Source organism: Sorex araneus, chromosome 5 (assembly GCF_027595985.1).
Source record: "Sorex araneus isolate mSorAra2 chromosome 5, mSorAra2.pri, whole genome shotgun sequence".
Classification (NCBI taxonomy): Eukaryota; Metazoa; Chordata; class Mammalia; order Eulipotyphla; family Soricidae; genus Sorex; species Sorex araneus.
Window position 1 is genome coordinate 22,683,066 of NC_073306.1, and position 26,003 is coordinate 22,709,068.

General features: G+C 48.4%; 1 protein-coding gene across 1 annotated transcript in view; it reads right to left on the minus strand.

The window, feature by feature from the left end:
* Nucleotides 1-26,003, minus strand: part of SCP2 (sterol carrier protein 2) — a 75,247-nt gene that overhangs the window by 11,218 nt on the left and 38,026 nt on the right. The window contains exons 11-14 of the mRNA XM_055140055.1: nucleotides 20,656-20,763; nucleotides 17,079-17,232; nucleotides 7,153-7,255; nucleotides 1,305-1,434 (exon numbers count right to left, since the gene is read on the minus strand). Coding sequence (XP_054996030.1) covers nucleotides 1,305-1,434; nucleotides 7,153-7,255; nucleotides 17,079-17,232; nucleotides 20,656-20,763 — 495 coding nt within the window. The remainder of the gene's footprint in view (nucleotides 1-1,304; nucleotides 1,435-7,152; nucleotides 7,256-17,078; nucleotides 17,233-20,655; nucleotides 20,764-26,003) is intronic.

The following is a 26,003-nucleotide window of genomic DNA, read 5'->3' on the forward strand; positions in this document are numbered from 1 at the left end:
GAACTCTTCCCTCCGGGAGGCTGCAAGTCACGGGAGGGGCATAAGCAATAAGCAAATGAGCAGACCCGCACCTTCAGGTGCAGGAAGTGCGATCAGGAGGAGAAAGCGCCAAGCGCCACAGAGAACACTGATGGGTGGGATGCCACGGTGCTGTTGGGGAAGGACTCACTGAGGTGACACCGGGGCAAAGGAGACTGAAAGTGATGGTGGCACAGACCAAAGCGGTGGAGGGCACATTCGCCAACAGACTGGAGAGTGTGAGAAAAAGCTGCACCAAAATGTCGACTCTCAGGCTGGGTACTGAGGATCCGGTAGGGCAGAGGGAGTTTATGGAGACGGGGAGGACAGTGGGCCCAGGACACAGACGCAGGGCCATGGGGAAGGCCAGGAGTTCAGTTTCGTACTTTCTGGCTCTGGGACGCCATTTTGTCTTGGTTATTTTTTTGGTGGGGGAACAAACCTGGTGATGCTCAGGGGTTACTCCTGGCTCTGCACTTGGGTGCTCAGGAGACCATTTGGGATGCCGGCGATTGAACCCAGGTTGGTCGTGTGCAAGGTGCTACCCACTGCACTATCTCTCTGGCCCCTTTGGGACACCACCTAAGCATCCAAGAAAAGTTGTCAATGAAGCAGCTGGTCCATGCCCTGGAGTTGTGTTTGCGTCCACAGTTTAAAAACATGAGACGGAGAGATCCCCATGGAGAGCATTCGGATAGACATGTGCCTCCGAAACCCGGAGATAAAGAAAGCTCCGGGACGAGGGCAGCCCAAAGCCAGCCATCATGACGAGAATGGGAACTACCCACAGAGTCGGTGACCCAGCAGTCAGCCTGCAACCCTGGCAAGAATGAGGACAAAGGCTGACGGACGAACACAAGAGTGAGGTGAGAGGACGCGGACAGCGCGACACAGGCAGGTCTTTCAGTCTGTCCATACACCACACCAGGTGCTTTACAGGTTCATTAAGACGGAATTTTCTTCACCCACAGACCAATCTTATGACTTAGGTACCCTTTATCCCTTCCAGACACAGCAGAGAGACACAGGCTCGGAGAAGCTGTCCCTTCTCTGAGCGAGGACAGGGGCCCACCCAAGGTTGCTTACTCCCCAAGCCCAGGTGGGCAACTCTAGGACGGAGACCCCCAGTCCTCGTGGTTGTGGCCTATCCCTGTTCCCAGGGAATCACCGGCCTCGCAGGCCTCTGGAGCCAGCTCTCTTGGGAACACCCAAGCCGACAGACCCTTTCCCCTGTGGGAGCGGGTCGGAGTCCCTGGGGAAGAAGGCTGGAGTTAGAGAGCACTGACCTGAGTTAGGGAGCACGGAGCCTTTGCCATTCTTCACATCTACCACCCACGTGGCTTCTTTCCCCCCGGGGCCATCCTTCACCTTGAAGGCAAAAATACCACCGATTTTCTTCACAAACTGCTCCCCTTCCTGGAAAGAGAAACAACGAGTGAGAAAGCCCGGCTTGAAGTCTCAGAGCATCCGAGAAATGAGGTGATCCGACGGGGGGTGACAGCAGGTTCCTTTCTTGATTTCTGTCCCAAATGCGTGTTCAAACAGCTACACGGTGCAATCTGGCTCACTGGCTCAGAGACGTCTACAAGGCAAGTGGGTACCAGCTCCCTCACCTGCCAGATCTCTTGTGAAGGATGGCGCCGGGGCCAGGGAGACAGCTCAAAGGGCTGAAGTGAAGGTTCGCACTCTGGAGCACCAGGTTCAATCCCTGGCCCCACAGGGTCCCCCCGAACACCTCCAGGAATGATCCCTGAGCACTGAACCAGCAGTATCCCCTGGCACGGTTGGATGTGGACACACACACACACACTCTCTCTCTCTCTCTCTCTCTCTCTCTCTCTCTCTCTCTCTCTCTCTCTCTCTCTGGAAAGGGGAGGAAGGAAAGAGACAGTGTGGCGAGCAGGGCTACTCTGGAAACAGCTTCCCTGGCTCAAGAATTTCTGAAAAATTCACTCGGCCTCTCTGAATGAAGAAACCCCCAGTTTATAAATAAATAAATAAATAAATAAATTTCATTTGCCAGTCAATTCCTGTACATATATCTCTGATATCCCATGTCAGAACATAGTGGGGTGTTTTTGTTTATTTGGGGGCCACACCTAGTGTGCTCCAAGGGTCTGTGGCGGTGGGGGTTCATGCATGCTGCCCTTTGAGCACTCATTTTGGGGATGTGCATAAGGAATCATGAAAGTAACCCCTGACATTTAGATCTCGTGGGATGCAGCTGGACTCGGCAAAGGAACCTCCGAGCTGTACTGCAGAGGCTGGTTCCCTCTCCCCTGCCCTCGCTCCCCTTTATTCCCACTCTGTCTCACCGTCCCTGACCGGCTATGCTCTGACTGAAGCAAGAGGCTGGGCCCAAGCATTGATCTGGACACTAGGCCAGGAGTAGGCACCAGAAGGGCAGCTGATGACGTAACTCTCTGAGCACGTGGCCGTGCCCTGGCAGAGACCAGGATCTCCACAGGGGCAGCGAGGCAGAGCTGGGCCAGCAGGGCGAGTGGAGGTGACCCCATGACCACATACTCACCTTTCAAACACAAGACACAGGGGTTGGAGTGACAGCACAGTGGGGAAGGTGGCCTTGCAGTGCCACCCCGAGTTTGATCCCCAGCACCCCCTGTGATCTCCCGAGCTGGCCACAGAAGGTCCCTGAGAGCACAGCCTGGAGTAAGCCCCGAGCCCACCCCTCAAAAGGAGGCTTTCAATCTATAAGGATGTAGATAACATACCACACCTATCTAGAAAGTCTTTTTCTTCGTTTTTGGTTTTGGTTTTGGGGCCGCACTGGCTGGTTCAGGGGCTACTCCTGGCTCTGCCCTCAGGAATCACTTCTGAGGGTGCCTCTGGGATGCTGGGGATCCAACCCGGGTCGGCTGCGTGCAAGGCAAAAATGCCTTCCCCGCTGTACAGCCGCTCCAGCCCCCTGGCCATGTTTCACGACTGACACCGGAGCTGCTCCTGAAGCAGTGTGCTGTGGCAGTCTGCCTGCCTCCCAACCTTCCCGCTACCACTCCGGAATGACAATGAAGCTTTACAGTATCTTTATATACGTCATTTATATACGTCATTTCTTTTTTTCTTTTTTGGGGGGGAGGGGGGTGGCACACTCAGTGATGCCCAGGGGTTACTCCTGGCTCTGCACTCAGAAATTACTCCTGGCAGTGCTGGGGGAACCATATGGGATGGCGGGGATCGAACCCGGGTCTGCCGTATGCAAGGCAAACGCCCTACCCGCTGTACCCACTGTACTATCGCTCCGGCCCCACGTTTTTCCTTTAATCTTCATGAAACCCTTCAAGTGGATGGCCAGGTGTTAATATCAACTCACTGAGCATAAAACCAACAACAACAAGACCCAACCGAAGCTCATGAAGGTTAGGAACCCTTACACCCTCCCTGAGACACTGGCCACCCTACTCCCGCTCTCGCCACCACCGACCGCACCCTCACCAGTTAATGCCTCGGGGAAGGCAGCCTACACCAAACACTTGAAGGACTGGCCCTAAGCAGGTAATGTGTTTCTCACTAATAAAACTGGTTTTTTTTCCTCCTGGGAGAATCTGTTCGTATCTCCTTTCCCACTAGGCAATGTCCCCCAGGGGCAGGGAATACTGCTAGCTAGGCAGCAGAACCAGACCACAATCCGAGATTAATTCGGCTCCAGACTCAATCTCCTTCCATCTGACTACACTACACGGCAAAGGAGGTTACCGCCAGCACTTTCAAACATCAGCCGACGAACTGTCACGTCACCTTAAAATGAATTCAAAGACAGTTCAACACCTATTCCACATTCCTTGGAGTCTTTGGTTCCCTGGGCTTCTTCAGAAACAATCCAGAAGGGTGAATTCATGAGCTGAGCTGACCTGCCCAAATGCCAGGAAAACCCGAGGGTCCCTGCCCACAGAAAGCGACCATGCACGAGCATAGCCATGCCCACCACTGCACAATGCCACAGTTATAGCAGGACACCAAGTTAGTGCAGTTAACACACTTGGAGGAAAACTTCGTCCACCCCCAAGACAACAAACGTAAACTAATAGTGCCCTTGCTGTTACTTTTGATAACTTACTGATCCTCTTATAAAATCATATACTCTGGTCAATAAAACATATTTCAACTAAAGAGTGAGCGGTAAGGAACCAACAAGGAGAATGGAGTTAAAAGGGGAAGGAAAGTACACACACATTGCAAAACTGCAGTCATTGTACTAAAAATATTCTCAGTGCCTTCTTCAGTCAAGGAAAGTACTTAAGTAGGCGAGAGGTCAAGGAGTAACGTCTGTTGTAAACTTAATAGGAACAAAAACATTAGGCAGAATTCAAAGAAGGCTGAGGGGTATTGCTAACAAGAAACTAGAGCAGAAATAAAACCTCTTGCTTGGTTTCCTTTGCTCAGACAAAAAAAAAAAAAAACCCGACATGAATTGACAAAAGGTTCTAAGCTTTTCACTTCTAGCGCTGCAGGCAGTCAGAAACTGACAATCGTGGGAAGGAGCAAAGGAACAAGGCGAGGTCCGAGGTGGGAGGTCACGGAGGGAAGAAAAAGGAATCCAAATGGGAACAACGAGGCACACATCTGAAAAGCTCAGAGACTCAAACAGAAACAGCAATACTCTGCGAAGCAAGTATCCCAGGGCTGGCGACAGTCACACCTTGTGTTGATCCTCTATTTCTATTTCTGTTTGCTTGGCGGGAGGGGGCAGTGGTGGTGTGCCCACACCCAGCAGTGCTCAGGGGCCGGTCCTGGCAGGGCTCAGAGAACCCTACGCAGTTCCGGGGATCGAAATAGAGTCCACCCACTGCCACACAAGCATCTTAACCCCTGTAATATCTCTCCTGCCCATGATATATTTGCTTTTGAGAGCTAAGAGTGAAAACAATGGAGCAACTTCGCAGAAGCAACTGTCCTAGGAGTGATTACACCAGCAAACACAGATGGCATTAATGAAAGCAAAATTAATAAAATTTCTAATCTGAGTCCTTAACAGTGTCTGATTTTAGTGGGCACTTAAAATGAAAAATTCAAAACACAAGGATGACATTCTCTTTTTCTTACTAGATTAGCAAAGATTTCTTTAAAATCCAGCCAAAACCATGATCCAGAGACACAAACTAATCTCAGATCCGAGCAACTCGCTGCAGAGATGGCTCTGGACTCTGCAATAGGCCTTTTTGGCTGGGCCGCGACAGTCAGGGGCAGGTGCCATCCCTCCGCCTGCCCTCTAGGAACCCCGGGGACTGTCTTCTAGACCTCAGCAAAAAGCTCCAGGTACGGGTGGTAGCAGCGGGGAACACCAGGCCTCACAGGACAGGGGAGGAGCCAGCCCTTCTCCTTCCCCCGCCCCAATGGGACTCTGAAATGTCGCCCACTCTGGGCCACCGTCTACTTATGCTCCCATGTGGCCATGATCCAGAGACACACAAACGAATCTCGGGCCCGAGCAACTTGCTGCAGCAATCTCTCCAGACCCTAATTATGAAAATTTTAGAATTCCTAGACATTCTATTGTATCCAGAATTGTCTAGCATTGTATTTCCGGCAGGTATGAGTGGTGGTGGGACTGGACACAAAGAGCAAAGGTAACCAAAGTAGAGAAAGAGAGTATTGTGCAAACTGTCTGCCACACAGCCAGGGGAAGGGTTGGAATGGGGCTGGGGCGGGTGGGTACTGGGGACTTTGGTGGTGGAAAACGTGCACTGGTGAAGGTATGGGTGCTTAATGATTGATGCCTGTATGATCAAAGTTCAAACATGAAAGCTTTGTTACTGTACCTCACAGGGAATAAAAAAAAAAAAAGCCAAAAAGGCCAAAAAAACAAAGAGGTTAAGGGGCTGCCTAGCATGCTGCTGACCCAGTATGATCCCCTGGGCACTGCTGGGGGTCAGTTGCTCCTGAGCACCAAGCTAAGAGTAGCCTCTGAGCACCAGCTGATATGTCTCCAACCAACCCACACCACCACCTCCAAAAAAATGGAGAACAACCAACAGAGCACTGGAGAAGGTATAAAGTACACTCACTGGCAGGAACTGTTCTTTCGTTAGCAAACTAGCACCCAGTTTTGGCAGAGAGCCGAGTAATAGGTACCGATACAAAATGTATCTACCCAGGGACCCAACAGCTTCCCTTCTTAACTATTCTGAGGGTTAGCACGGCACGCAAGTGCCCGACGACCTGCACTATCCCTCAGACCCCTGCAGTGTGGGGTTTTGTTTTTCTACCCCGTTTAGACTCTAAAAACACTCCCAGGAGGAGCGGTGAAGACTGCTGGAGAGCGTTACCAGGGGCAGGTCTGTGCCGAGAAAGCAAGAACACGCCCTTTGGCCAGAGGAGGTCAAGTACCCGCCTTACCGCATGTGGCCAATCCCAGCTTCATCCCTGGCACCACATGTGGTTTCCAAAGCACTGCCAGGGGTTACTCCTAAGCACAGTTCAAGAAATAGCCTGAATGCTACCAGGTGTGACTGCCGCCCCCCCACCCCCCCAGAAAAAAGAACAATGAAAAGGGGCCAGAGCTACGGTAGAGCAGGTATAAGAGAAAGACACACAGAGAGAGAAAGAGAGGGAGAGAGACAGAGAGAGAGAGAGAGAGAAGGAGGGAGGGAGGGTGGAAGGGAAGGAGGAGAGATGAGCCTGTCACAGAGGCAGGCAAGGGTGGGGGACAGGGGGTGATGGAAGGGAACCTGGGGATACTGGTGAGGGTGGAGGGATAGGTGTCGGAATACTGTATGACTGAAATTCAATCAGGAATGGCTTTGTAATGCTCTAAAAAATAATAATAATAATAAAATAAATTTTTTAAAAATAAAATAAAATTCCTGGATTTTTGTTATTGTTGTTGTTATTAGTTTTGGGGCTCTGCTCATGGTTACTTCTGGCTCTGTGCTCCGGTATCACTCCCAGTGGTGCCAGGAATTGAATGGGGTTGACCACCATGCAAGGCTTGACCTCTGTATTTCTTTTAAAATTTCTTTTTCACATTTCTATGGAGGGTAATTTCCCCCCACTTTTGTGGCCCCAGGGATGAAACCTGGAACCTCACAAACAAATGCTCTACTGTCAGCAACACCCCCAGCCTAGTGTGAAAGGTTTTATAATGATGTAATTCTCACAAATTTACACAAGTCTTACCTCTTCAAGCTTCTTCTCGATCTCCTTAAAGACGAGATGTGACTTAAATCCATCCCCTGCAGAGCTGGTTGGAGCAGCCTCGATGTTATGACCTCTGAAAGAACTGGGGCAAAGAATCCATTTCAATTCAGAGTCATACAATCAACATTTATACAATAGTAGTTTCCCAAAACACTAGGAGAGATTTCGGGATCCAAAGCAAAAGAAATCTTTATTAGGTCTAGATAACAACTAAGCTTTTCCTACATTTTTCAACAATTACTGAGTGTTCACTTAGATACTAGGTACCATTCTTGAAAATGTAATAAATCAAAGGCCCTACCCTTCATGAAGCTTATACATTCTAATGAAGGAGAGACACAAACAGAAAGAAAAAAAACCAAGTAAAATAACTATAAAAAAAAAAAAAAGGAAAAGAAGAAGAATAGTTACTATGGGCCAGAGAGACAGTACACAGGTTAAGGTTATTTGCATTGCATGTGGTGGGCCATGGTTCAATCTTCCCCCATCACTGCCCCCGTTATCCCTGAGCACAGAGCACAGCCAGGAGAGCTCCCCGAGCACAGGAGTAAGTCTGCTTTTTAGGGGTGTGACTTCCCCTAAACAAACAGCACCACACTGAGGGCCAAATAGTCCAGGAGGTAAACTGCTTCCTTGTGCACAGCCCAGCCAGGTTCAATTCCCATTTGATCCCCAGGTTACCACCAGGGGTCACTCCTGAGCAAAGATACAGGAACAGCCCTTGAGCACCTCTGGGTGTGCCAAACCCCACCCCCAGTGGCTTTAAACAAAGTCAACTGGCTGAAGTGATAATACAGTTACCCCTGGCACCCCTCATGGTCCCCCTGAGCACTACCAGGAGTAAGCCCTGAGCATGCAGGACATAACCGAAAACCCAAATCAAAATATACGGTGGGGGGTGGGGGGGGAACAACACAAAGAGAATGTGGCATAGTTATGTGAGCTGAATATTCCATTTTAGACAGATGGTGAGGTAAGTCTCTCTGAGAACATTAAAACTGAGCCTTACGTTACACAAGTAAGTCAATCATGAGAAGATCTGAGTAAACTAGTTGCCGGCCAGGAAGCTTCTAGTATAAAGAACCTGATGCAGACAGTCGCCAAAAAGCCAGGGATGGTGCAAGAGCCCATGGCGCTGCAGGGGGAGGGGCGGGGCAGTCCCTGGCCCCAGTGCCCACCACCCCCAACAGGAAACAGTGGCAGGAACCGGGCTCAGGGGGAGGAGCACCAAGGCGGCCAGAGCAGAGCAGGAGAAGGCTCCAAGTCCCTGGCACAAGCGGGGCAGGAGACCAGGGACCTTCACAGGTGAGGGTCCCAACTCCAGGTTCTATTTTAACTGAAATAAATAGGAAGAACAGGCCCCAGATGGACTCCTCCATGCTCACACTTGGTCAAGGGCAGTTTAACCTCTCCCCAAGGGATTGTAATCTTAAACCCACCAATCTGCAGCCCCCTTAGCAGCAACCCAGAGTCCTCTGAAGGGGAGAAAGCCCCTCCCTGTTTTGCTCTGTATCTTGCAGGCTTTACCTGAAATAATAGCCCAGGCACAGCCTCTTTCTACCTAGCTAGACATCCCCCCCTTTTGCGGGCTCTCCCAGGGGCCTTACTCAAGGGGGTGCTGGCTTGCCTCCGTACCTTTAATAAAGTCAATCTCCAAATGTGTCCGTCTTTCTTTTTTTAACAAATGGGAAGTTGGGGTGTACACTGGAAAGAGGCAGATGCAATGTACATGGTGTAAAACACATGCCCCTGGCTGCCAGGTGGGAAACGGGCTGCAGGGGGCGAGGGGGCGCCAGGTACTGCGGTGGTCCCCGAGGCTCTGAGGGAGTGGGGAGATTCCTTTTCACCTGAGACACCAGGACCTGAACAACCATGGGGGCTTGCTGGCGACCTTAGACCCACGGCCTGATGTGAAACCCCAAGGTTCCAGGCCTGGGCGAGAACCCCAACAGCGTCCCCTCCTGGTTCTGCGTGGGTGACTTCATTCCTGTGCGCCCCGTGGGGAGGTGGCAGGGGCCAGGTGCTGGAGAATGAACTGGACTCCAGTGGGTAAGGCGCCTGCAGGGAGCCTAAGGGCTCTGGACCCCCGAGGGTGAGGGACTTAGGAACCCAGGTCATTCCGGGGGCACGGCACACGCCTGGGGGAGAGGGTCATGGCAGATAAAAGGAAGTCCCCAGGCAGACAGCACCCTCCTTTTAATGTCCTCACCTGAGCCCAAACAGCTGGTGGGACAGCAGGGACCCCCTTCACACACACTGGGCATCAGTTTCTCTTTTTCATTTTCGCTTTTATTTCGGGGCCATCCCTGGCAATGCTCAGGATTACCCCTGGCTCTACACTCAGGAATCACTCCTGCTAGTGCTCAGGACCCTATGGGATGCCGGGGCTGGAGCCTGGGTGGGCTGCTCGCAAAGCTGTCGGGAAATCTCCCCACCAGGACCCGGAGTCCTCAAGCTCACACGTGTGTGGTGCAGAGGTGGGAGTCCTACTTTGGGACCGGAAGCCACTGCCAGACTGCTCCCGGGGCCCCGGGTACCTCCGTGTTAGCAAACTCATTTTGTCCTTCAAGAGCCAGACCAGGAAACACTGTTCCTGTGAACCCTCGTGAATGCCAGCTTCTCAAAGGCACTCCTTAAAAAACCCTCTGTGGATGGGGCTGGGACCGAGTGGCACATGGTCCCGGGTTCAACCTGACACCATATATCCCCTTCACTACCACTGCCAGGCATAGCTCCCATTTTTACAAAATTGGGGGTGGGTAAGCAGAGATAGTACAGCAGGCAGGGCGCTTGCTTTGCAAGAGGTTGAGCCATCAGGGACCCCTGATGGTCCCCGTGTCCCACCAGGAGAGATTCCTGAGTAGAGTCAGAACTATGCCCAGAGAACTGCCAGGTCTGCCCACCTGCCCCGGACTCAAAAAAAAAAAAAAAAAAAAAAAGAAATTTTTTAAAAAAAACTATAGCCCCAGTTCCTAGTACACAACAGATACTGAGTAAACTGACCAACCTGAACTGGAACAGCACTGATTTGCCCCTGCCTATATCCAAATGTCTCCCTTCGCTGAGAACACAATTATCAACAGTATCCTCTTCTCAGTAAAAAGTCTAAAGGAGTCATCTAAATAAAGCCAAGTGGCTGCAAGACCTCTACAGTCAAGTTCATTTCATAATTGATGCAGTTTTTTCAGCTCCTAATTGGTGCAGAAAGAGGTGGGAGGGGCTTGCTTGCCTTGCAGGCGGCCAGACCAGGCTCGAATCCTGGCATCCCACAGGGTGGCCCAGGCAATGCCAGGAGTGATTCCTGATCAACCCCTGAGCATCGGAAGCTGTGGCCCTAAAACAACAACAAAAAGCAGGGTGCAAAGTATCTTGATATAGACAGTCCCCTACCACAGGAAGCTGTTATTTGAAATAGAAATAGAAATTCAAATGTAGAATTGGGATCTTTTTCCAGATTAGCGATATGTGCTATAAGACTCTGGCCGCCGAAGAAATCTGCCACACTGCCTGTACAAGCCAGATCAGGCACACGGACAAGTGACATTCAACTAGGTACTGTGCTAGCATCATGCTCAATGGGTCACTGATTGATGTGGACCAACCCCCGCGGAAGACAGGGCAGAGTGTACTTCACGGAGTGGAGCTGAGACAAATTCATGGAGGTCACAGATACGGCTTTATCTTGTTTCGGAAAGCTCAACAAACAGATCACTAGCCAACTGTTCACTCAGATTAGGGGAAAAGTTAATAGGTCACTTTATCAACATTTTCTAAGAACTCCCCATTTCTTAATATTTGACGTGCCTTGTGCTAGGGAAACTGGATATAATAAGTACATAAAAGAGATGACTTCATTACAAAAGGATGTTCCTCTTGAATTCTTTATATACAAAGCTGTATAAAATTGATTTTTTTTTAAAAATTTAGTTTATATTGTGTAGATGTGCCAGTTTCTTCATCCAGTTGTCTATTCTCAGGCACTTGGATTGTTTCCAGATTCTGGCTATTGTGAACAGTACTGCAATGATTAAAAAAAAAACTATGGTACCTCTACATGATGGAATACTACACAGCTGTTTGTTAGTATTTTCATTTTTCATTTGAAAATATTTTTCATTTTTCATGAAAAATGGAGTCATGAAATCTGCTTATAAATGGATGGATGGGATATATATAATTTATATATATAAATAAATGGATATACATATTTCCTAAATATATCATGCTGAGTGAAGTCAGGCAGAAGGAGAGGGACAGATATAGTATGAATGCATTCATTTGTGGGATACAAAAAGATATATAGATAGTATGAGACCACTATCTAAGGCGAGGGAAAACAGGAGCAGGACAGGTCAATGGTTGGAAGCTTGTCACAAGGGAAGGAGGGCAAGTAGAGAAGGAACCAGTGTGATAAGAGTTGGAAATGATCACTTTGGACAAAAACTGAGTGTTGAAAGTAGGTAAAGGGACACATGACAACCTTTCAGTACCTGCACTGCAAACCATAACGCCCAAAAAGGGAGGGAGAAGAGGAGGGAGAGAGAGCAGGAGAGCAAGGGTGGGGAGGGGAAGGGGGAAGGGAGAGAGAGAGAGAAAGAGAGAGAGAGAGAGGGAGAGGGAGAGGGAGAAGGAGAGGGAGAGAGGGAGAGACTATATCTAGCTTCCTGGGGGGAAAGAATCTAGCACATGAAATGTTGACAGGGATTCTGAAGATTAACTAGTAAAATTTCCTACTTGGTACAATCCTTCTATGCATTCTGAAAAATTTCATTCTAAGGCTCAAAATCTAGGCACTGCTTAATCTATGTGAAAGCTGAGACACACACAGTCAACAAGAAAATGGGAGCCTTGGACTACTGAAAAAAATAGTTTTCAGCTGCCACTTAAGACTCTCTTTAAATTAGTTTTAACTCCAATCATCAGTCTCCTCAAGAGACAAGTTTAATTCACATTAAACAGGGTTTTGTCACGATTACGCAAAGAACTGCTTGTGAATGATTTACTGTGTCCTGGTACAGAACAGGCCTTTACAAAGTGGTTACAGAATGTCCAGAACAGACAAATGCAGGGGCCGGAGCGACCGTTCAGCATGTAGGACATTTGCCTTGCATGCAGCCGACTTGGGATTGATTCCTGGCATCCCATATGGTCCCCAGAGCACCGCCAGGAGTATTTCCTGAGTGCAGAGTCAGGAGTAACCCCTGAGCATCGCAGGGTGTTATCCAAAAAGCCAATAAATAAGTAAATAAAAGTCCTCGGATTCTTAAAAAACAAAACCAGGCAAATACATAGAAAAATAAAGTCCAATTAGAGGTTGCCAGAGGCGGGGAAGGGGAGGGTCTCAGGAGCCACTGATAATGGACCTGATTATTACTTGGTGTCTTTTGCTGTTCTGGTTTTTGTTTGGAGGGACAATGCCTGGGGTGCTCAGGGTTTATTTCTGGCTCTGCAGTCAGGGACCACTCCTGGCAGGCTCCGGGGACCCTACAGGGTGCAGGGGATCAAACCCGGGTCAGCCTTGCACAAGGCAATTGCCCTCCCTGCTGTATTATCCCTCCAGTCCCTGGGGACTTGGCTCTTTCTGAGGGTTTCTGGGAGTCTGCACCCAGCTGTGCTCAGGGCTTTCTCCTGGCTCTGTACTCAGGGTGCTGGGGACGGAACCCGGGACACTTGTACACAAGGCAAGCCCCCTACCTGCCGTAATATTGCTCCAGCCCTGGGGCCTGGTTATTAAAGGGTCATGAAAAGGTTCCAGAACAGACTGTTCAATGGCATGAGGGGCACTGCACACCTGTGACACATTAAAACCCACTGAACGTACAATTAAAAGAGAACTGTGTAGCATGGGAATTACATCTCAAAGATGCCATCAAAAATAAAACTGAGTGGCTGGAGCAATAGCACAGCGGGTAGGGCGTTTGCCTTGCACGCGGTCGACCTGGGTTCGATTCCCAACATCCCATATGGTCCCCTGAGCACCACCAGGAGTAATTCCTGAGTGCAGAGCCAGGACTAACCCCTGTGCATCGCCAGGTGTGACCCATAAATAAATAAATAAATAAATAATTTTAAAAAAATGAAAATGACTGCTTTTATCCTTACTGTTTAAGAAGAATACAAGGATGGGAGTGATAGTACAGTGGGTAGGGCATTTGTCTTGCAAGCAGATGACCCAGGTTCAATCTCTGGCAACCCATATGGTCCCCTAAGCCCACCAGGAGTGATTCCTGAGTGTAGAGCTAGGAGCGACCACTGAGTTGAGGGTGTGGGGGAGGGAGAGGAGGAGGTGATACATGCCTACATCCTAATCAATCCCTGATCCCTAATAGTACTTTTTTTTTTGCATGGGAGGGGGCAGGAGCCACAACCAGCAGTGCTCAGGGCTTACTCCTGGCTCTGTGCTCAGAGGACCACAAGGAGGGCCAGGGATTGAACTCGGGTCAGCCCCGTGCAAGGCAAGCGCCCTCCCCGCTGTACTATCTCTCCAGCCCCTAAAACTAATGTTTTTAGCAGTTTATTTTAATAAGATATGGCTGGATGGTGCAAATAAATACCAGGAAGTAAGGTTCTTTTGCAATCAGCAATCACTCCCTTTGATCTGAAAGCAGGCATGTGTGCCCAGGGACCAGAATCCAGCCCAAAGAGCAGGGGGCAAAAGCCAAAAAGAACCTCCTGGGGCCATGTGGAAAGTCTGGCTCAACTCTCCCTGGCAGGCTGTGGGCTCCAAAGAGCTGGATTTTCCCTACTCTACTAATATTTACTCAACTAGGTTCGCTGTGTCAAGCTCCTAGATGATATAACTAATTTCAAAAATAAAATAATTTCCAACTGTCTAACGAGGGACTTGAACTAACTAAAGAAATAAAAAAGAAAGGAAAATGCAGAGGGGAGGAAGAAGACAACAGTTTACTGAGCAACTACATTCTGTGGCAAACAGTTTCTGTTCTTTTTCCAATCACTGAAGTCAGTATTTTTACCTTTCTAAAAGAGGAAAAGGTGAAGTTAACATGTTCAGAGCAAGATGGAAAGCTGAGGGACGGCACGCCCCCCTCCCCCCCGAGTGACACTGTCCCTGTAAAACCCGTGCATTAAAAGAATAAAACACACTGCCTACATTAAAGTGGCTTTGCAATTCCTTCACTCGGACTGAGAGGCGGTCCAGCTGCCACCGGACTGTGTAGATCTGCCAAAGTTCACAGAACTATGTACTAAAAAGGTCAACTTTCAATGTATGCTTTCATTAACAGCATGCATTCATGTATCCCTAAATTGTACCTTAATTTTGAAAAGAACCAAAATCGGCACAGAGTCAGATTTGGTAAATGGGTTTCATTTAAGAGAGGTTAGAACACAAACCTACACTCAGTTGTCACTTAAGCTTCCTGCTTATAGAGGTGAGTGGGATGTTATGACATAGAGCCAATGCTCATATTCAAAACTATTCTGAATTAAAGAAGGGGGGCCAGAGTTAGAGAGTATGGGGGAGTCGGGCTCTTGCCTTGCTTGCGGTTGACCCTGACTCAGTGCCCAACACCACAATGGATCCCCCAAGCACCATCAGGAGTGATCCCTGAGCACAGAGCCAGGATGAAGCCCTGAGTACTACCAGTGTGGCAGAAAAACGCATAAAATGAAATAAAATAAGATAGAGGGGGAAAGTTCTACATTGGTGGGGGAAAGGGGCTCCCAAGCAATGCTGGGGGACCACTCCTAGTGATACTCAGTCACCTGGCTGACGATCAGTGCTGGGCCAGAGGACACAGTGGTGCTGCTGCGTGGGCCCGGCCGTGCCGGGGACCACCAGGGCCAGCCTGGAGGCACTACTACTTACACTGGCCCAGACTCCTGCAGAACTACCTTCCCTCTGCCACAAGGCTCGGCCACTCCAAACCTCCTCAAACCTCCTTACCTCAAGGCAGGCCTGGGATGCTGTCCTCCTGGGCGGTAACAGTCCTTCCACTTTAAATTCACTTATTTCTTTATGTCGGGGTTCGGGTCATATATGGTGGCCAACCCAGGTCTAATCCCCAGCACCACATACGGATTACAAAACCCCACCAAGAGTGATCCCTGATCACAGAGTCTGGAGTAAGCCCTAAGCCCCGTCAGATGTGGCTCAAATCTCAAATAAATTAACAAATGAAGTAGAATTTATTGACCCAAATAGCTTCCTATTCTGAACAAACCAGATAGCTGTACTTAAATGTTGGTTACGGGAGCTTTTTATAGGTTGGCTTTTATTGAGAGTTTTCAACACCAAATATGAACTGGATTGCACGCCAGAGCACAGTATAGAATCAACTGGATTTAGGAAGAAACTGAAAATTCAAAATCGTAATTAAATTCAGCTTAATAGATATTTGCTACCTATGAGAGAGAGGGTAGCAAGAAATCAGTCTTTGATGTTAAAGAGCTCACATAAGAAAAGGCAAAGAAAGAATCTATAAACACAACTACACCAAAACTGGAGGGGGACCCAGGAAGGGACAAATGCTATAGGTGGGCCAGAGTGATAGGACAGTGGGGAGGGCATTTGCCTTGCATGCAGCTGACTCAGGTTCAATCCTGGCAATGCATATGGTCTCCTGAACACTGCCAGGACTAATTCCTGAGTGCAGAGTCAGGAGTAACCCTGAGCGTTAGTGGGTGTGGCCCAAAACCCCCCCCCAAAAAAAAAAAAAGAATGCTATAGGTATTTAGGAAGAGATGGTAGGGGTCAGAGTGACAGAGCCACTGGGAGGGCGCTTGCCTTCCACAGAGCTGATCAGGGTTTGATCCCCTGAATCTCATTTGGTCCCCTGAGCCTGCCTGAAGTGACTCCCGAGTGCAGAGCCAGGAGTAAGCCCTGAAACTGCCAAGTGAGCCACAAAACAAACATATGAAAATAAAATAAAAGGTGGTGCCCACAATGAGTCTTAAAAGATTGAAGTTTTACATGAGAAATGATATTCAGATTTAAAAAGAAAAAAAAAGAGAGATAGAGAGAAGAGACTCAGCTAATAAGAGGGGCCAGAAAGACAGTACAGCAGGTAGGACATTTAAATGTCATGCACGTGGCTGACCTGGGATCAGTCCCAGGCACCACTCTGCCAGGAGTGACCCTTGAGCACAGAGTCAGGAGTAAGCCCTAAGCACTGCTAGATGTGGCCCAAAGACCAAAAGAGGGGGAAAGAAAAATGACACAGAGCTTATAAAACATAAAAAAAAAAATTCTATAGAAGAAATGTGCCACACTGATCCTAGTCACATGACATTCTGGAAAGGGGAAACTATAAGGCTATAGGAGCAGAAAGCAAATGAGGTTTTCTGAGCTGAAAAAGTGAAAATCTGAATAATTACCAAGAATTGCAATAGAAAATGTAACGAGAGACAGAGAGACAGAGACAGCTACAACGACAGAGACAGAGAGACAGAGAGAGAGGGAGCCAACTCGTGCTGAAAGCCCTTGCAGAATTAAAGAGAGTCAGGGTGAAAAATAAAGTCACGGTCATTTCATAACAGGGCAGCGGTGACCTGACCTGACCTGGGGGGAGGCCAGAACTCCACCGTGCGCGAGCTGAGCCTGGAAAGAAAGCCAAGGGGTGGGGGGTGCAGGGGCCCCCCGAAACAGCTCCGCGGGGAAGGGAAAGCGCTGGCGAGAGGGCCCGGGAACGGGACGAGGGGCGAGGAGGGGCGTGGGGGCCCGCGGAGTGGGTGCCGGGCGCGGGGGCGCCGAGCCGGGCCCGAGCCGGACGCGGACGGACTCGCGGCTGGTCCCGACGACTGTCCCCGGGGCGGGGGCGCCGGCGTGGCCCCGGGACACCCCCCCACCCCGCGCGCGTCCCCCGCCTCCCGCACCCCGGGCCCGCCCCCCGGAAGCGGGACCCCCGCCCCCGCCCCCGCCGGCGCGACCCCGCGCCACTTACCCGGCCGCCTCGGGAAAGCCCATCCTGTAGACCGTGACCACCGCGGCGCCGCCGAGGCCCAGGTTGTGCTGCAGGGCCACCTTCGCCCCCGGGACCTGCCTCCTTCCGGCTTCGCCCCGCAGCTGCCAGCAGAGCTCGGCGCACTGCGCCAGACCTGGCGGGCCGAGCGCAGAGCGTCAGATCGCGCCCGAGCGGGCCGCGCCGCCGAGAGCCGCGCGGGTTCGATCCCGACTCCCGCCCCGCCCCCGCCCCCGCCCCCGCCGGGTCAGCTCCACGGAGACCCTGAGCGCGCCCGAAGAAGCTCCCCGCGCCCCTCAGACGTAACCCCACCCTGCTCTTTCCTGACCTGTTCCGAGAGGAACACGCCAGCCCGCAACCGCGCGGGTTCGACCCCCAGCACCGCACTCGGCCCCGCCACGGGTGTGCCCTGCGCGCTGCCGGGCGCGGCTCGAAAACGCAGGAGGGAACAACGAATACATCGGCCTCTTCCCAGGCAGAACGGCTGAATAATTGAACCATTTCACCATTTTTTTGAAAAATACGTCAAAACAAAAATAGTAAGGAATTGGGGAGTTCACTTTTTAAAAAAATTTTCTGCCATGAGAAATTCTATTATATTCCTCCAGATGGTCCTCCACAAAGACGAATTGTTCGTTTTTTCAGACCTATGTATAGTTATTCCCAGGAATAGTTCTAGATTCCAAAGAATAGGGTCTGTCCCACGGATAAGAGAGCCAAAGTCTTTCCGAGCTGGAAGGAATTGTACGTAAACGCCGACAAGCTGCAAGGTGGTCTGTGGATAGCACAAAGCAGGCAAGTTCCAGAGCCCAGACTGGACCCCACATCCCCACGGACACCTTCTCCCAGACCAGTCTTTCAGGCACAGGGCGTGATGTTGTCAGGACAGACTCGTTTCCCGGCCCAATCGGCCTCCTACCTGGTCTCCACCCACAGCCAAACCCCACTTCTGACTCCTGGGCACGCCTGACGCTCCCTGCTCAGCCACACCCTTTCCTCAGCTGGGGGCCAGAGCAGTAGTACAGCCGGTAGGGACTTGCCTTGCATCTGGCCCACCTGAGTTCAATCCCTGGCATCCCATATGGTCCCCTGGGCACTGCCGGAAGTGATCCCTGAAGTGGCAGAGCCCTGAGCACAGCTGGATGTGCCCTCCTCACCCCCACCCCCCAAAAAGAAATTTACCTGCCACTGCTCATTTCCAAGCAGAGTCTATCTTAAACACCATAGTTTTAAAGGAGCACTTGGGGCATGAGAAGGGAGTGGGCCACACCCACTGGCACCGGGCTATACTCCCGGCTCAGGACTCGCTCCTGGTGGTTCTCGGGATGGAAACTGGGCTGGCTCTAAGCAAGCGAGCGTGTGGTGACGGAGCCTGGGCCTCCTGCAGCAAAACACGTGCTCCGGTCCTTCGAGCTACGTCTCTGGCCCTCAACTTATTTTCTTTTGATGACAAATGAGTGTCAGCAGGAAACAGACTGATTATTTGACTTTTAGTTATTAATAAGCAGCTGTGTCTTATTACTTCTAGAATAAATATCTATGAAGGGTGTAAGCCAAAAGTTTGTCTCAGAATTCCACTTGCTAAGAAAGCATGGCACACAGTTATAAAGACATAAAATATTTGAGCCGATATGTTATTTTAATTTTCCTTCCTTGGATAGTTTCTGGCAAGGAATTGAAACCCATATTTTCCCTAGACTTAAAAAAATAATCTACCAGACATGACTTATATATTTATAAACTGTGGATGAGCAGAGGGCATCTTGTAAAAGTGACATCCTTTTTATGGTCTCTGATGAAGAAAGAAAAAAATGTTCTTAAAGTGATTACTTCATTTTACTATATTTGCTGCAAATATTTCCTAACAAGTTTTTATCCATGTATATGTAATTAGCCTAGAATTAAAAGTATTAAATAAAAGTATTAGCCTACTAAAATCTAGAAATTTATATAGATATAAAGTCTGGTTACCTCTGAAAACCAAAACCATTTCTCTAATACTGGAAATATAAAGAATATACAGTAAAATACAAAGTGCTAATGAAGATAACTAGTTAGTGCTATGGAAAATCACAGAAAGAAAAACTAGTGGAAAATATCTTGAATTATCTGGGGCCTTGAATTCTTCCTGTTTCCTTTGACCTTTAACTCCTTCTCTTCCTAGACTATTAGGAAGGTCAGGTACAAACAAGTTATAATTCAGCTTTAGTTCTAAATTATACATCTAAAGGTCTTTGCATAAACAATACCATAAAAGGGTCTATTATTGGAGGTTGTCTTTTTGAGAAAGGTTTGCTGAGTTTCAAAGAAAAGTAATTTTTTCTAATGTTGAGTAGCTAGAGAGATAAGGTACAGGGCTAAGGTGCATGCCTCACACATAGTCAACCCACGCTCAATTCCTGGCACCACACAGTCCCCTGAGCACAGAGCCAGGAGAAAACCGAAATCACCACCAATACAGCCTCCAAGCCCAAATCGCCACCCCAAAAGGTTTAATGACATCAACATACACTGAAGGATGGAAGAGCAGTTTTTACCCTCCCAGAGTTACGGAAATGACCCTCTTAGAACACATCATCATCATCATCATCATCATCATCCCGTTGATCCTGCAAATTTCTCAAGCCAAATATAAAAACTCTTGGGCTGGAGGAACGGCCGTGATTCAGAGCACGTGCCGTGCGCACTTAAGTCTGCAGTGCACATCCCTGGGGCCACCCTGCGAGCTCTGCGGCAAGTCTCGGCACCGTGCGAGCAGGCTCTGGCCACGCCGAGGCCAGCAGTGCACAGGCACTACCAAAAAAGGGTGCAAGGCCCCGTGAGCACGACAAATGGAGCGTACGTGGCACGGCCAGGAAGTGTGACTCCTGAGAGCACATGTGTGAGTACCCCAGGGACAACCATGAATAATGCCAGGGACATCACTCGTGTCCCTCAACGCAAGCGCAGTTCCCCCGAGAAACGAATGCGCAAGGCCGGAAGTAAAGGAGGGCCGACCTGGTGAGCACCACAACCTGATGCACAACTGAAAACGCGTGAGCCTCTGGGCCAGGTGCAACCACAAGCCACCACAAAAACACCAGCAACGGTGAAGGGAGACGGTGGTGGGGAGGGGGATATATTCAAAAAAGATAAACTGGGGCAAGAGAGATGGCACAGTGGGTAGGACGCTTGCCTGGCATGTGTCTGACCTGGGTTCAATCCCCAGGCCCTCAAATAATCCTGCTCACGATTCCTGAGTGGGGAGCCAGGAGTAAGCCCTGCACTACCAGGTGTGGCCCAAAAACAAAACAAAGAAAAGATAAAGTCAGGAAATCAGTAGACAAGCGCTGGGGAGATGGCACAGGGATTAAGATGCTTGTCTGGCTCGATTCCTGGCACACCTCTGGGAGTGACCCCTGAGACAGCGCTGGGGGCCACTAGGTGTGGAAGTGAAATATGTATGGCTCAACATTTAAAGCACTAATTACCAAGTTCAGATATGCAATCATTCATTCAAAGCAACCCCCAGTCATCCAAACCTATCCCCCAAATGGTAACAAACTGCGTGTCTTATTACCTGTTGCTCCCAGCGGGTGTCCCTTAGAAATCAGTCCTCCGCTGGGATTCACCACCCACTTCCCTCCGTAGGTGTTATCTCCTCGATCGACCAACATTCCACCTTGTCCTACAGAAGGAAAAATATTACCAAATATTAAAATAAGCTTGCAACACATCATATGTGTTCTTCAAACACCCATGTAGCAAAGAATTCCCCAGGGGAAATAAAACATTTCTTTTTTTTTTTTTTGCTTTTTTTTTGGGGGGGGGGTCACACCCGGAAATGCACAGGAGTCACTCCTGGCTCTACACTCAGGTATCACCCCTGGCGGTGCTTAGGGGAACAATATGGGATGCTGGGAATCGAACCCGGGTTCGCCCAGTGCAAGGCAAATGCCCTACCGGCTGTGCTATCGCTCCAGCCCCGAAATAAAACATTTCTTAACGATTCAAACATCAAATTGATAAAAGCACCTCTGAAAACCAGTTAATAAATACTGAGCAGTAAAGACTCTGTCTTCAGAGTCTTTCTTGCGTAAAACAAAGCTTTTAGTTCCTAAGAGCTCTCTAACTTCCAAACTTGTTAAAAATATAATAGAAAATCAGTGTACCAGAAGAAAAGAGCAAATATAGATACAAATTATAAACTAAAATTTTATAATCTATGTTACAGGGTTTCTCAGACTTTTAGCGACCATGGTCCCCTTTCAACCCTGGTTCCTGTCCTATTATTTGTCCCCCTAGAATCATGCCCATAGCCCTCATTTACATTACTTCCCCCTGTGGTCTCCTTGGAATATCCGGGAATCCAGAGAGGGTCACATGGCCCCTAGTTGTAAAACATTATTAAGATATAATCTAGTAATTTAATAAGATGACTATATAATCTTAAAGATTTGGGGCCGGAGCGATAGCACAGCGGGTAGGGCGTTTGCCTTGCACGCGGCCGACCCGGGTTCGATCCCCGGCATCCCATATGGTCCCCTGAGCACCGCCAGGAGTAATTCCTGAGTGCAGAGCCAGGAGTAACCCCTGAGCATCGCTGGGTGTGACCCAAAAAGCAAAAAAAAAAAAAAAAAAAGATTTGTAACTTTGCCAAAATATATTCCTTTTCCTCCACTGTCAACTATACTTTCCTAAGTACACATTCTTAATAAATGGGAGGGAGGTAGAGAGAGGAAGAGAGCAGAAAGTGCTCACTCAAGATGAAAGGAAGTGGCTGGAAAGACTGTTGAGCCATAGCCATAAACCTGAAAGGTAAAATTTACATCACATGCTTGGCAGTTTCAACATTCCTCATTCTTGCAGGTGGTTGAGAAGTAAAGACAAATGAATGCACTGTATTAAATATTCTTCCCAGACATAACTTCTGATATACCACTGAGAGGCAAACTCACCAAATAATGACAATGACTGTCATTGTGCTATCAAAGGTAGCTAATAGTTTTGAAGCACTCACTCTGTGTCCAACCTTATTCTAATGATTTTACATATATTTATGCAACTCAATCGTCAATTCTATTAAGTAGTTACTATTGGTCCTATTTTATACATTAGGAGATAGATATTAAGGTGTCAGGCAACAGCAGAATATTCAAGATTAAGGGGCTGGAGAGATAGTATATTAAGTGGGGGATTCGCCTTACACCCAGCAGATTTGGGTTCTATCCCCAGCATCCCATATGGTTCCCCCAAGCAGTGGAAGGAGTGATTCCTGAGCACAAATCCAGGAGAAACCCCCAAGGACTGCAGTGGCCTGTCCCTGTCACTGTCATCTCGTTGCTCATCGATTTGCTTGAGCAGACACCAGTAATGTCTCTCATTGTGAGACCTACTGTTACTGTTGTTTGGCATATCCAATACACCACGGGGAGCTTGCCAGGCTCTGCCGTGCAGGCGTAATACTCTCAGTAGCTTGCCGGGCTCTCTGAGAGGGGCAGAGGAACCCAACACGGGTTGGCTGCGTGCAAGGCAAACACCCTACCACTGTGCTATCGCTCCAGCCCCCCAGAAAACAAAAGAAAAAAAAAGAATATCCAAGATTAATACTAAGATAACTGTACATAAAAGGCTGTATTATTTATTTTTAGAGAATCATGAAATATATTTTTAATTAAAAAAATTTTTATTAAATCACTGTAAGATACAGTTACAAAGTCGCTCAGGATTGGGTTTCAGTTCCAGGATGCTCCATGCCCTGCCTTTCACCAGTGCACATTTCCCACCACAGTCTCCAGTTTCTCTATTGCCACCACCCCATCCCCGTGCCCCATCCCCAACCTTATTATAATGAGGTGGGACAGCTCTGCCTCTATAGCAGGAGAGAGAGAGAGAGAGAGAGAGAGAGAGAGAGAGAGAGAGAGAGAGAGAGAGAGAGAGAGACCGAGCCACAGAGCCAGGTTGGGGGAGTGAGAGAGAGAGAGAGAGAGAGACAGAGAGAGACAGAGAGAGAGACAGAGAGACAGAGAGAGAGAGTCACAGAGCCAGGCTGGGGGAGTGGGGTGTGGCGGGAGGGAAACTGGGGTCACTGGTGGTGGGAACAGGACCTGATGGAGGGACAGGGTTGAATCATTGTATGACTAAAACCTGATCATGACAGCTTTGTAACTGTGTCACAGTGTCTCAATTAAAATAATAATAATAATAATAATAATAATAATAATAATAATAATAATAATAGCCTATATTCTATTTTTAGGGGTTCATGAAATATTTTAATTTAAAAAAATTATTATCACTTAAAGATACATAGTTACAAAGTTGTTCATGATTGTGTTTCAGTCCCAGGACACTGCACACCCTTCCTTCCACCAGTGTACATTTCCCACCACCACTGTCCCCAGTTTCTCTTCCACCACCCCATCCCCTATCCATTTTTCTCCTTCCTTTCTTCCTTCCTTCCTTTTCTTTCTTGCTCTTGCTCTTGCTCGTGCTTTCGCTCTCCTGCCCCTCCCTCCACCCTCCTTCTGGTGTGCAATACAGGGGCTGACTGTTCCCATGTATATCCCTTCTGGACCCAGGTGTAGCCTTAGAGGCCCCAAGCACCTCCACATGTGGCTCTGGAGGGCGCACCTTGAGCAATACGTGGCCTAAACATGGAGTCCACACAGCCAGGCTGAGTATCACCAGAAACACCACAGGGCAACCCCTCTCTTGGGAGTCCCAGGGGCCACCCCATGGCCAAAAAGTAAGTTATCTTGAGCTTTTCAACTACAATGAATCCAGAGATAAAGCACTAGAAAGGAGGACAGGGACCAGGAAAGGGTGACATTTTAGCCAAAGTTTCCATTGAGAAGGTGACTCAGCCAAAGTCCCCAAGGAGTGAGCAAGTAAAACACAGGAATATTGGGGGGCAGGGGAAGGTAGAAGCCCTAAACCAGGAAAGCTCAGGGCACTTGAGAAAGGAAGACAATGGAACTACAGCAAAGGAAGAGATGGGAAAAGAGGCACAGAGATGGGTGTGGGGAGCAAAGACGGCAGAGCACTTTGAGGTGAGCAGAGAAACGCCATTCAGCTGTGGTACTGTGCTCCCACCTGGTCTCCTCTGAGTGCTCCCAGGGCCTGAAGCTGGACTCCTGTGTTGCTTGCTGCACCCCAGCTGCTTGAGTTCTCTCTCAAGCCTCATTTGCAGCATTTTTTGGGGGGATCACAGCAGTGCTGGGGGCCCTGCGAGCCACGGAGTGTAAGCCCTGAGCATTGCTGAGTGTGGCCCCAAATCAAAACAAAACAAATAAAAACCAAATAAAACAAAACAAAACAGACAACTCCTCCTGAAGATATAATAACTACAAATGTGTGTGTATGTCCTTCCAATACAGGCACAAAAATAATATCACTCAACACTGACAGAAAAAAAAAGACACAACTCCACAGTTAGAGCAGGAAAATTTCTATATAGGACCCGCACCAAATGACACAATGACACTGGGGGCCTTCTCAGCAGGGGCTTGCTATGCCCTTTCAGGGGGAGTGAGTGTGGGGTCAATGGCAGACATTTGCTTTCAAATAATTTTTTTTATTAAAGTCCGCCAACCCAGGTTCAATTCCTCCATCCCTCTCAGAGAGCCCAGCAAGCTACCGAGAGTATCCTGCCCACACGGCAGAGCCTGGCAAGCTACCCTTGGTGTATCTGATATGCAAAAAAAACAGTAACAAGTTTCACAATGGAGACATTACTGGTGTCCGCTCGAGCAAATCGATGAACAATGGGAGGACAGTGCTACAGTGCTACAGAGTAAGACCACATTTTTATGTTTGTAATTTATACAAGCACAATAGGCCAAGCTCTTTGAAGCTGGGTCTCCTGTATTCAAAGTGGGACCTTGAGCATTAGAGCAAGACAAATGATTCAGTAAACACACACACACACACACACACACACACACATACATACACACACACACACACACACACACACAGAATTTCAAAAATTCTATCAATCATTTTGTCATAACAGACATAAAAAGAGCACTAAATCTAACAACTACAGCATCTGCATTATTTTGCAAGTGCATATGATAAATTCAATAAATATCATATGCTGAGCAAGGAAATAAGTTTAAATAAATTTGATTTTTGGTAGTACCCGGCTGTGCTCAGAGCTAATTCCTGGCTCTGCACTCAGGGATCACTCCTAGCAGACTCAGAGTACCGTAACAGGTGCCTGGGACCAAACTCAGGTACCGTCTGCAAGGCAAACGTCCTACCTGCTATACTATCATAGCAAAATTCAAATAAATTTGAAAGGGTCAAAATCAAATCAAATGTTTATCTGATCACAACAAAATTAAACCTGAAACCAATGAATAGCCATATGGGAAAATTCCATGTACCTGCATATTAAATAATATTCTTCTAAATAATTTACAGGGTAAAGATAAAAGTGTAAGTCATTAAAAATATTAGTGCTAAATGACAAATATATTGTTAAATGCAGTTAAAATTAAAATACTGCTGCTTATAAAATTACATAGTTTTATATATTTATATTTTAAAAGAACAATCTAAGATAATCACTTAGAGTCCTGTCATTAGAAACTTGTTGGGGGGGTGGGCTACACCTGTCAATACTGAGGGCTTACTGCTAGCTCAGGGCTCAGGAGTCACTCCTGGCAGTGCTCAGGACACTAGATGCAGTGCCAGAGATTGAACCTGGGTCAGCCACATGCAAGGCAAGTTCTTTAACCCCAGTATTATCTCTCCAGCCCCTATCATAAGACACCTAAAAATAAAACAATAAGGAGCTGAAATCCATAAAATGGGAAAAACAAAAATAATCTTATTTTCAAAATGCCAATTTGATTAGTTGTAAAGCTGAACAAAATTGACAAAAATGGATGTGCTGGAGAGACAGCTCAACAGGCAAGA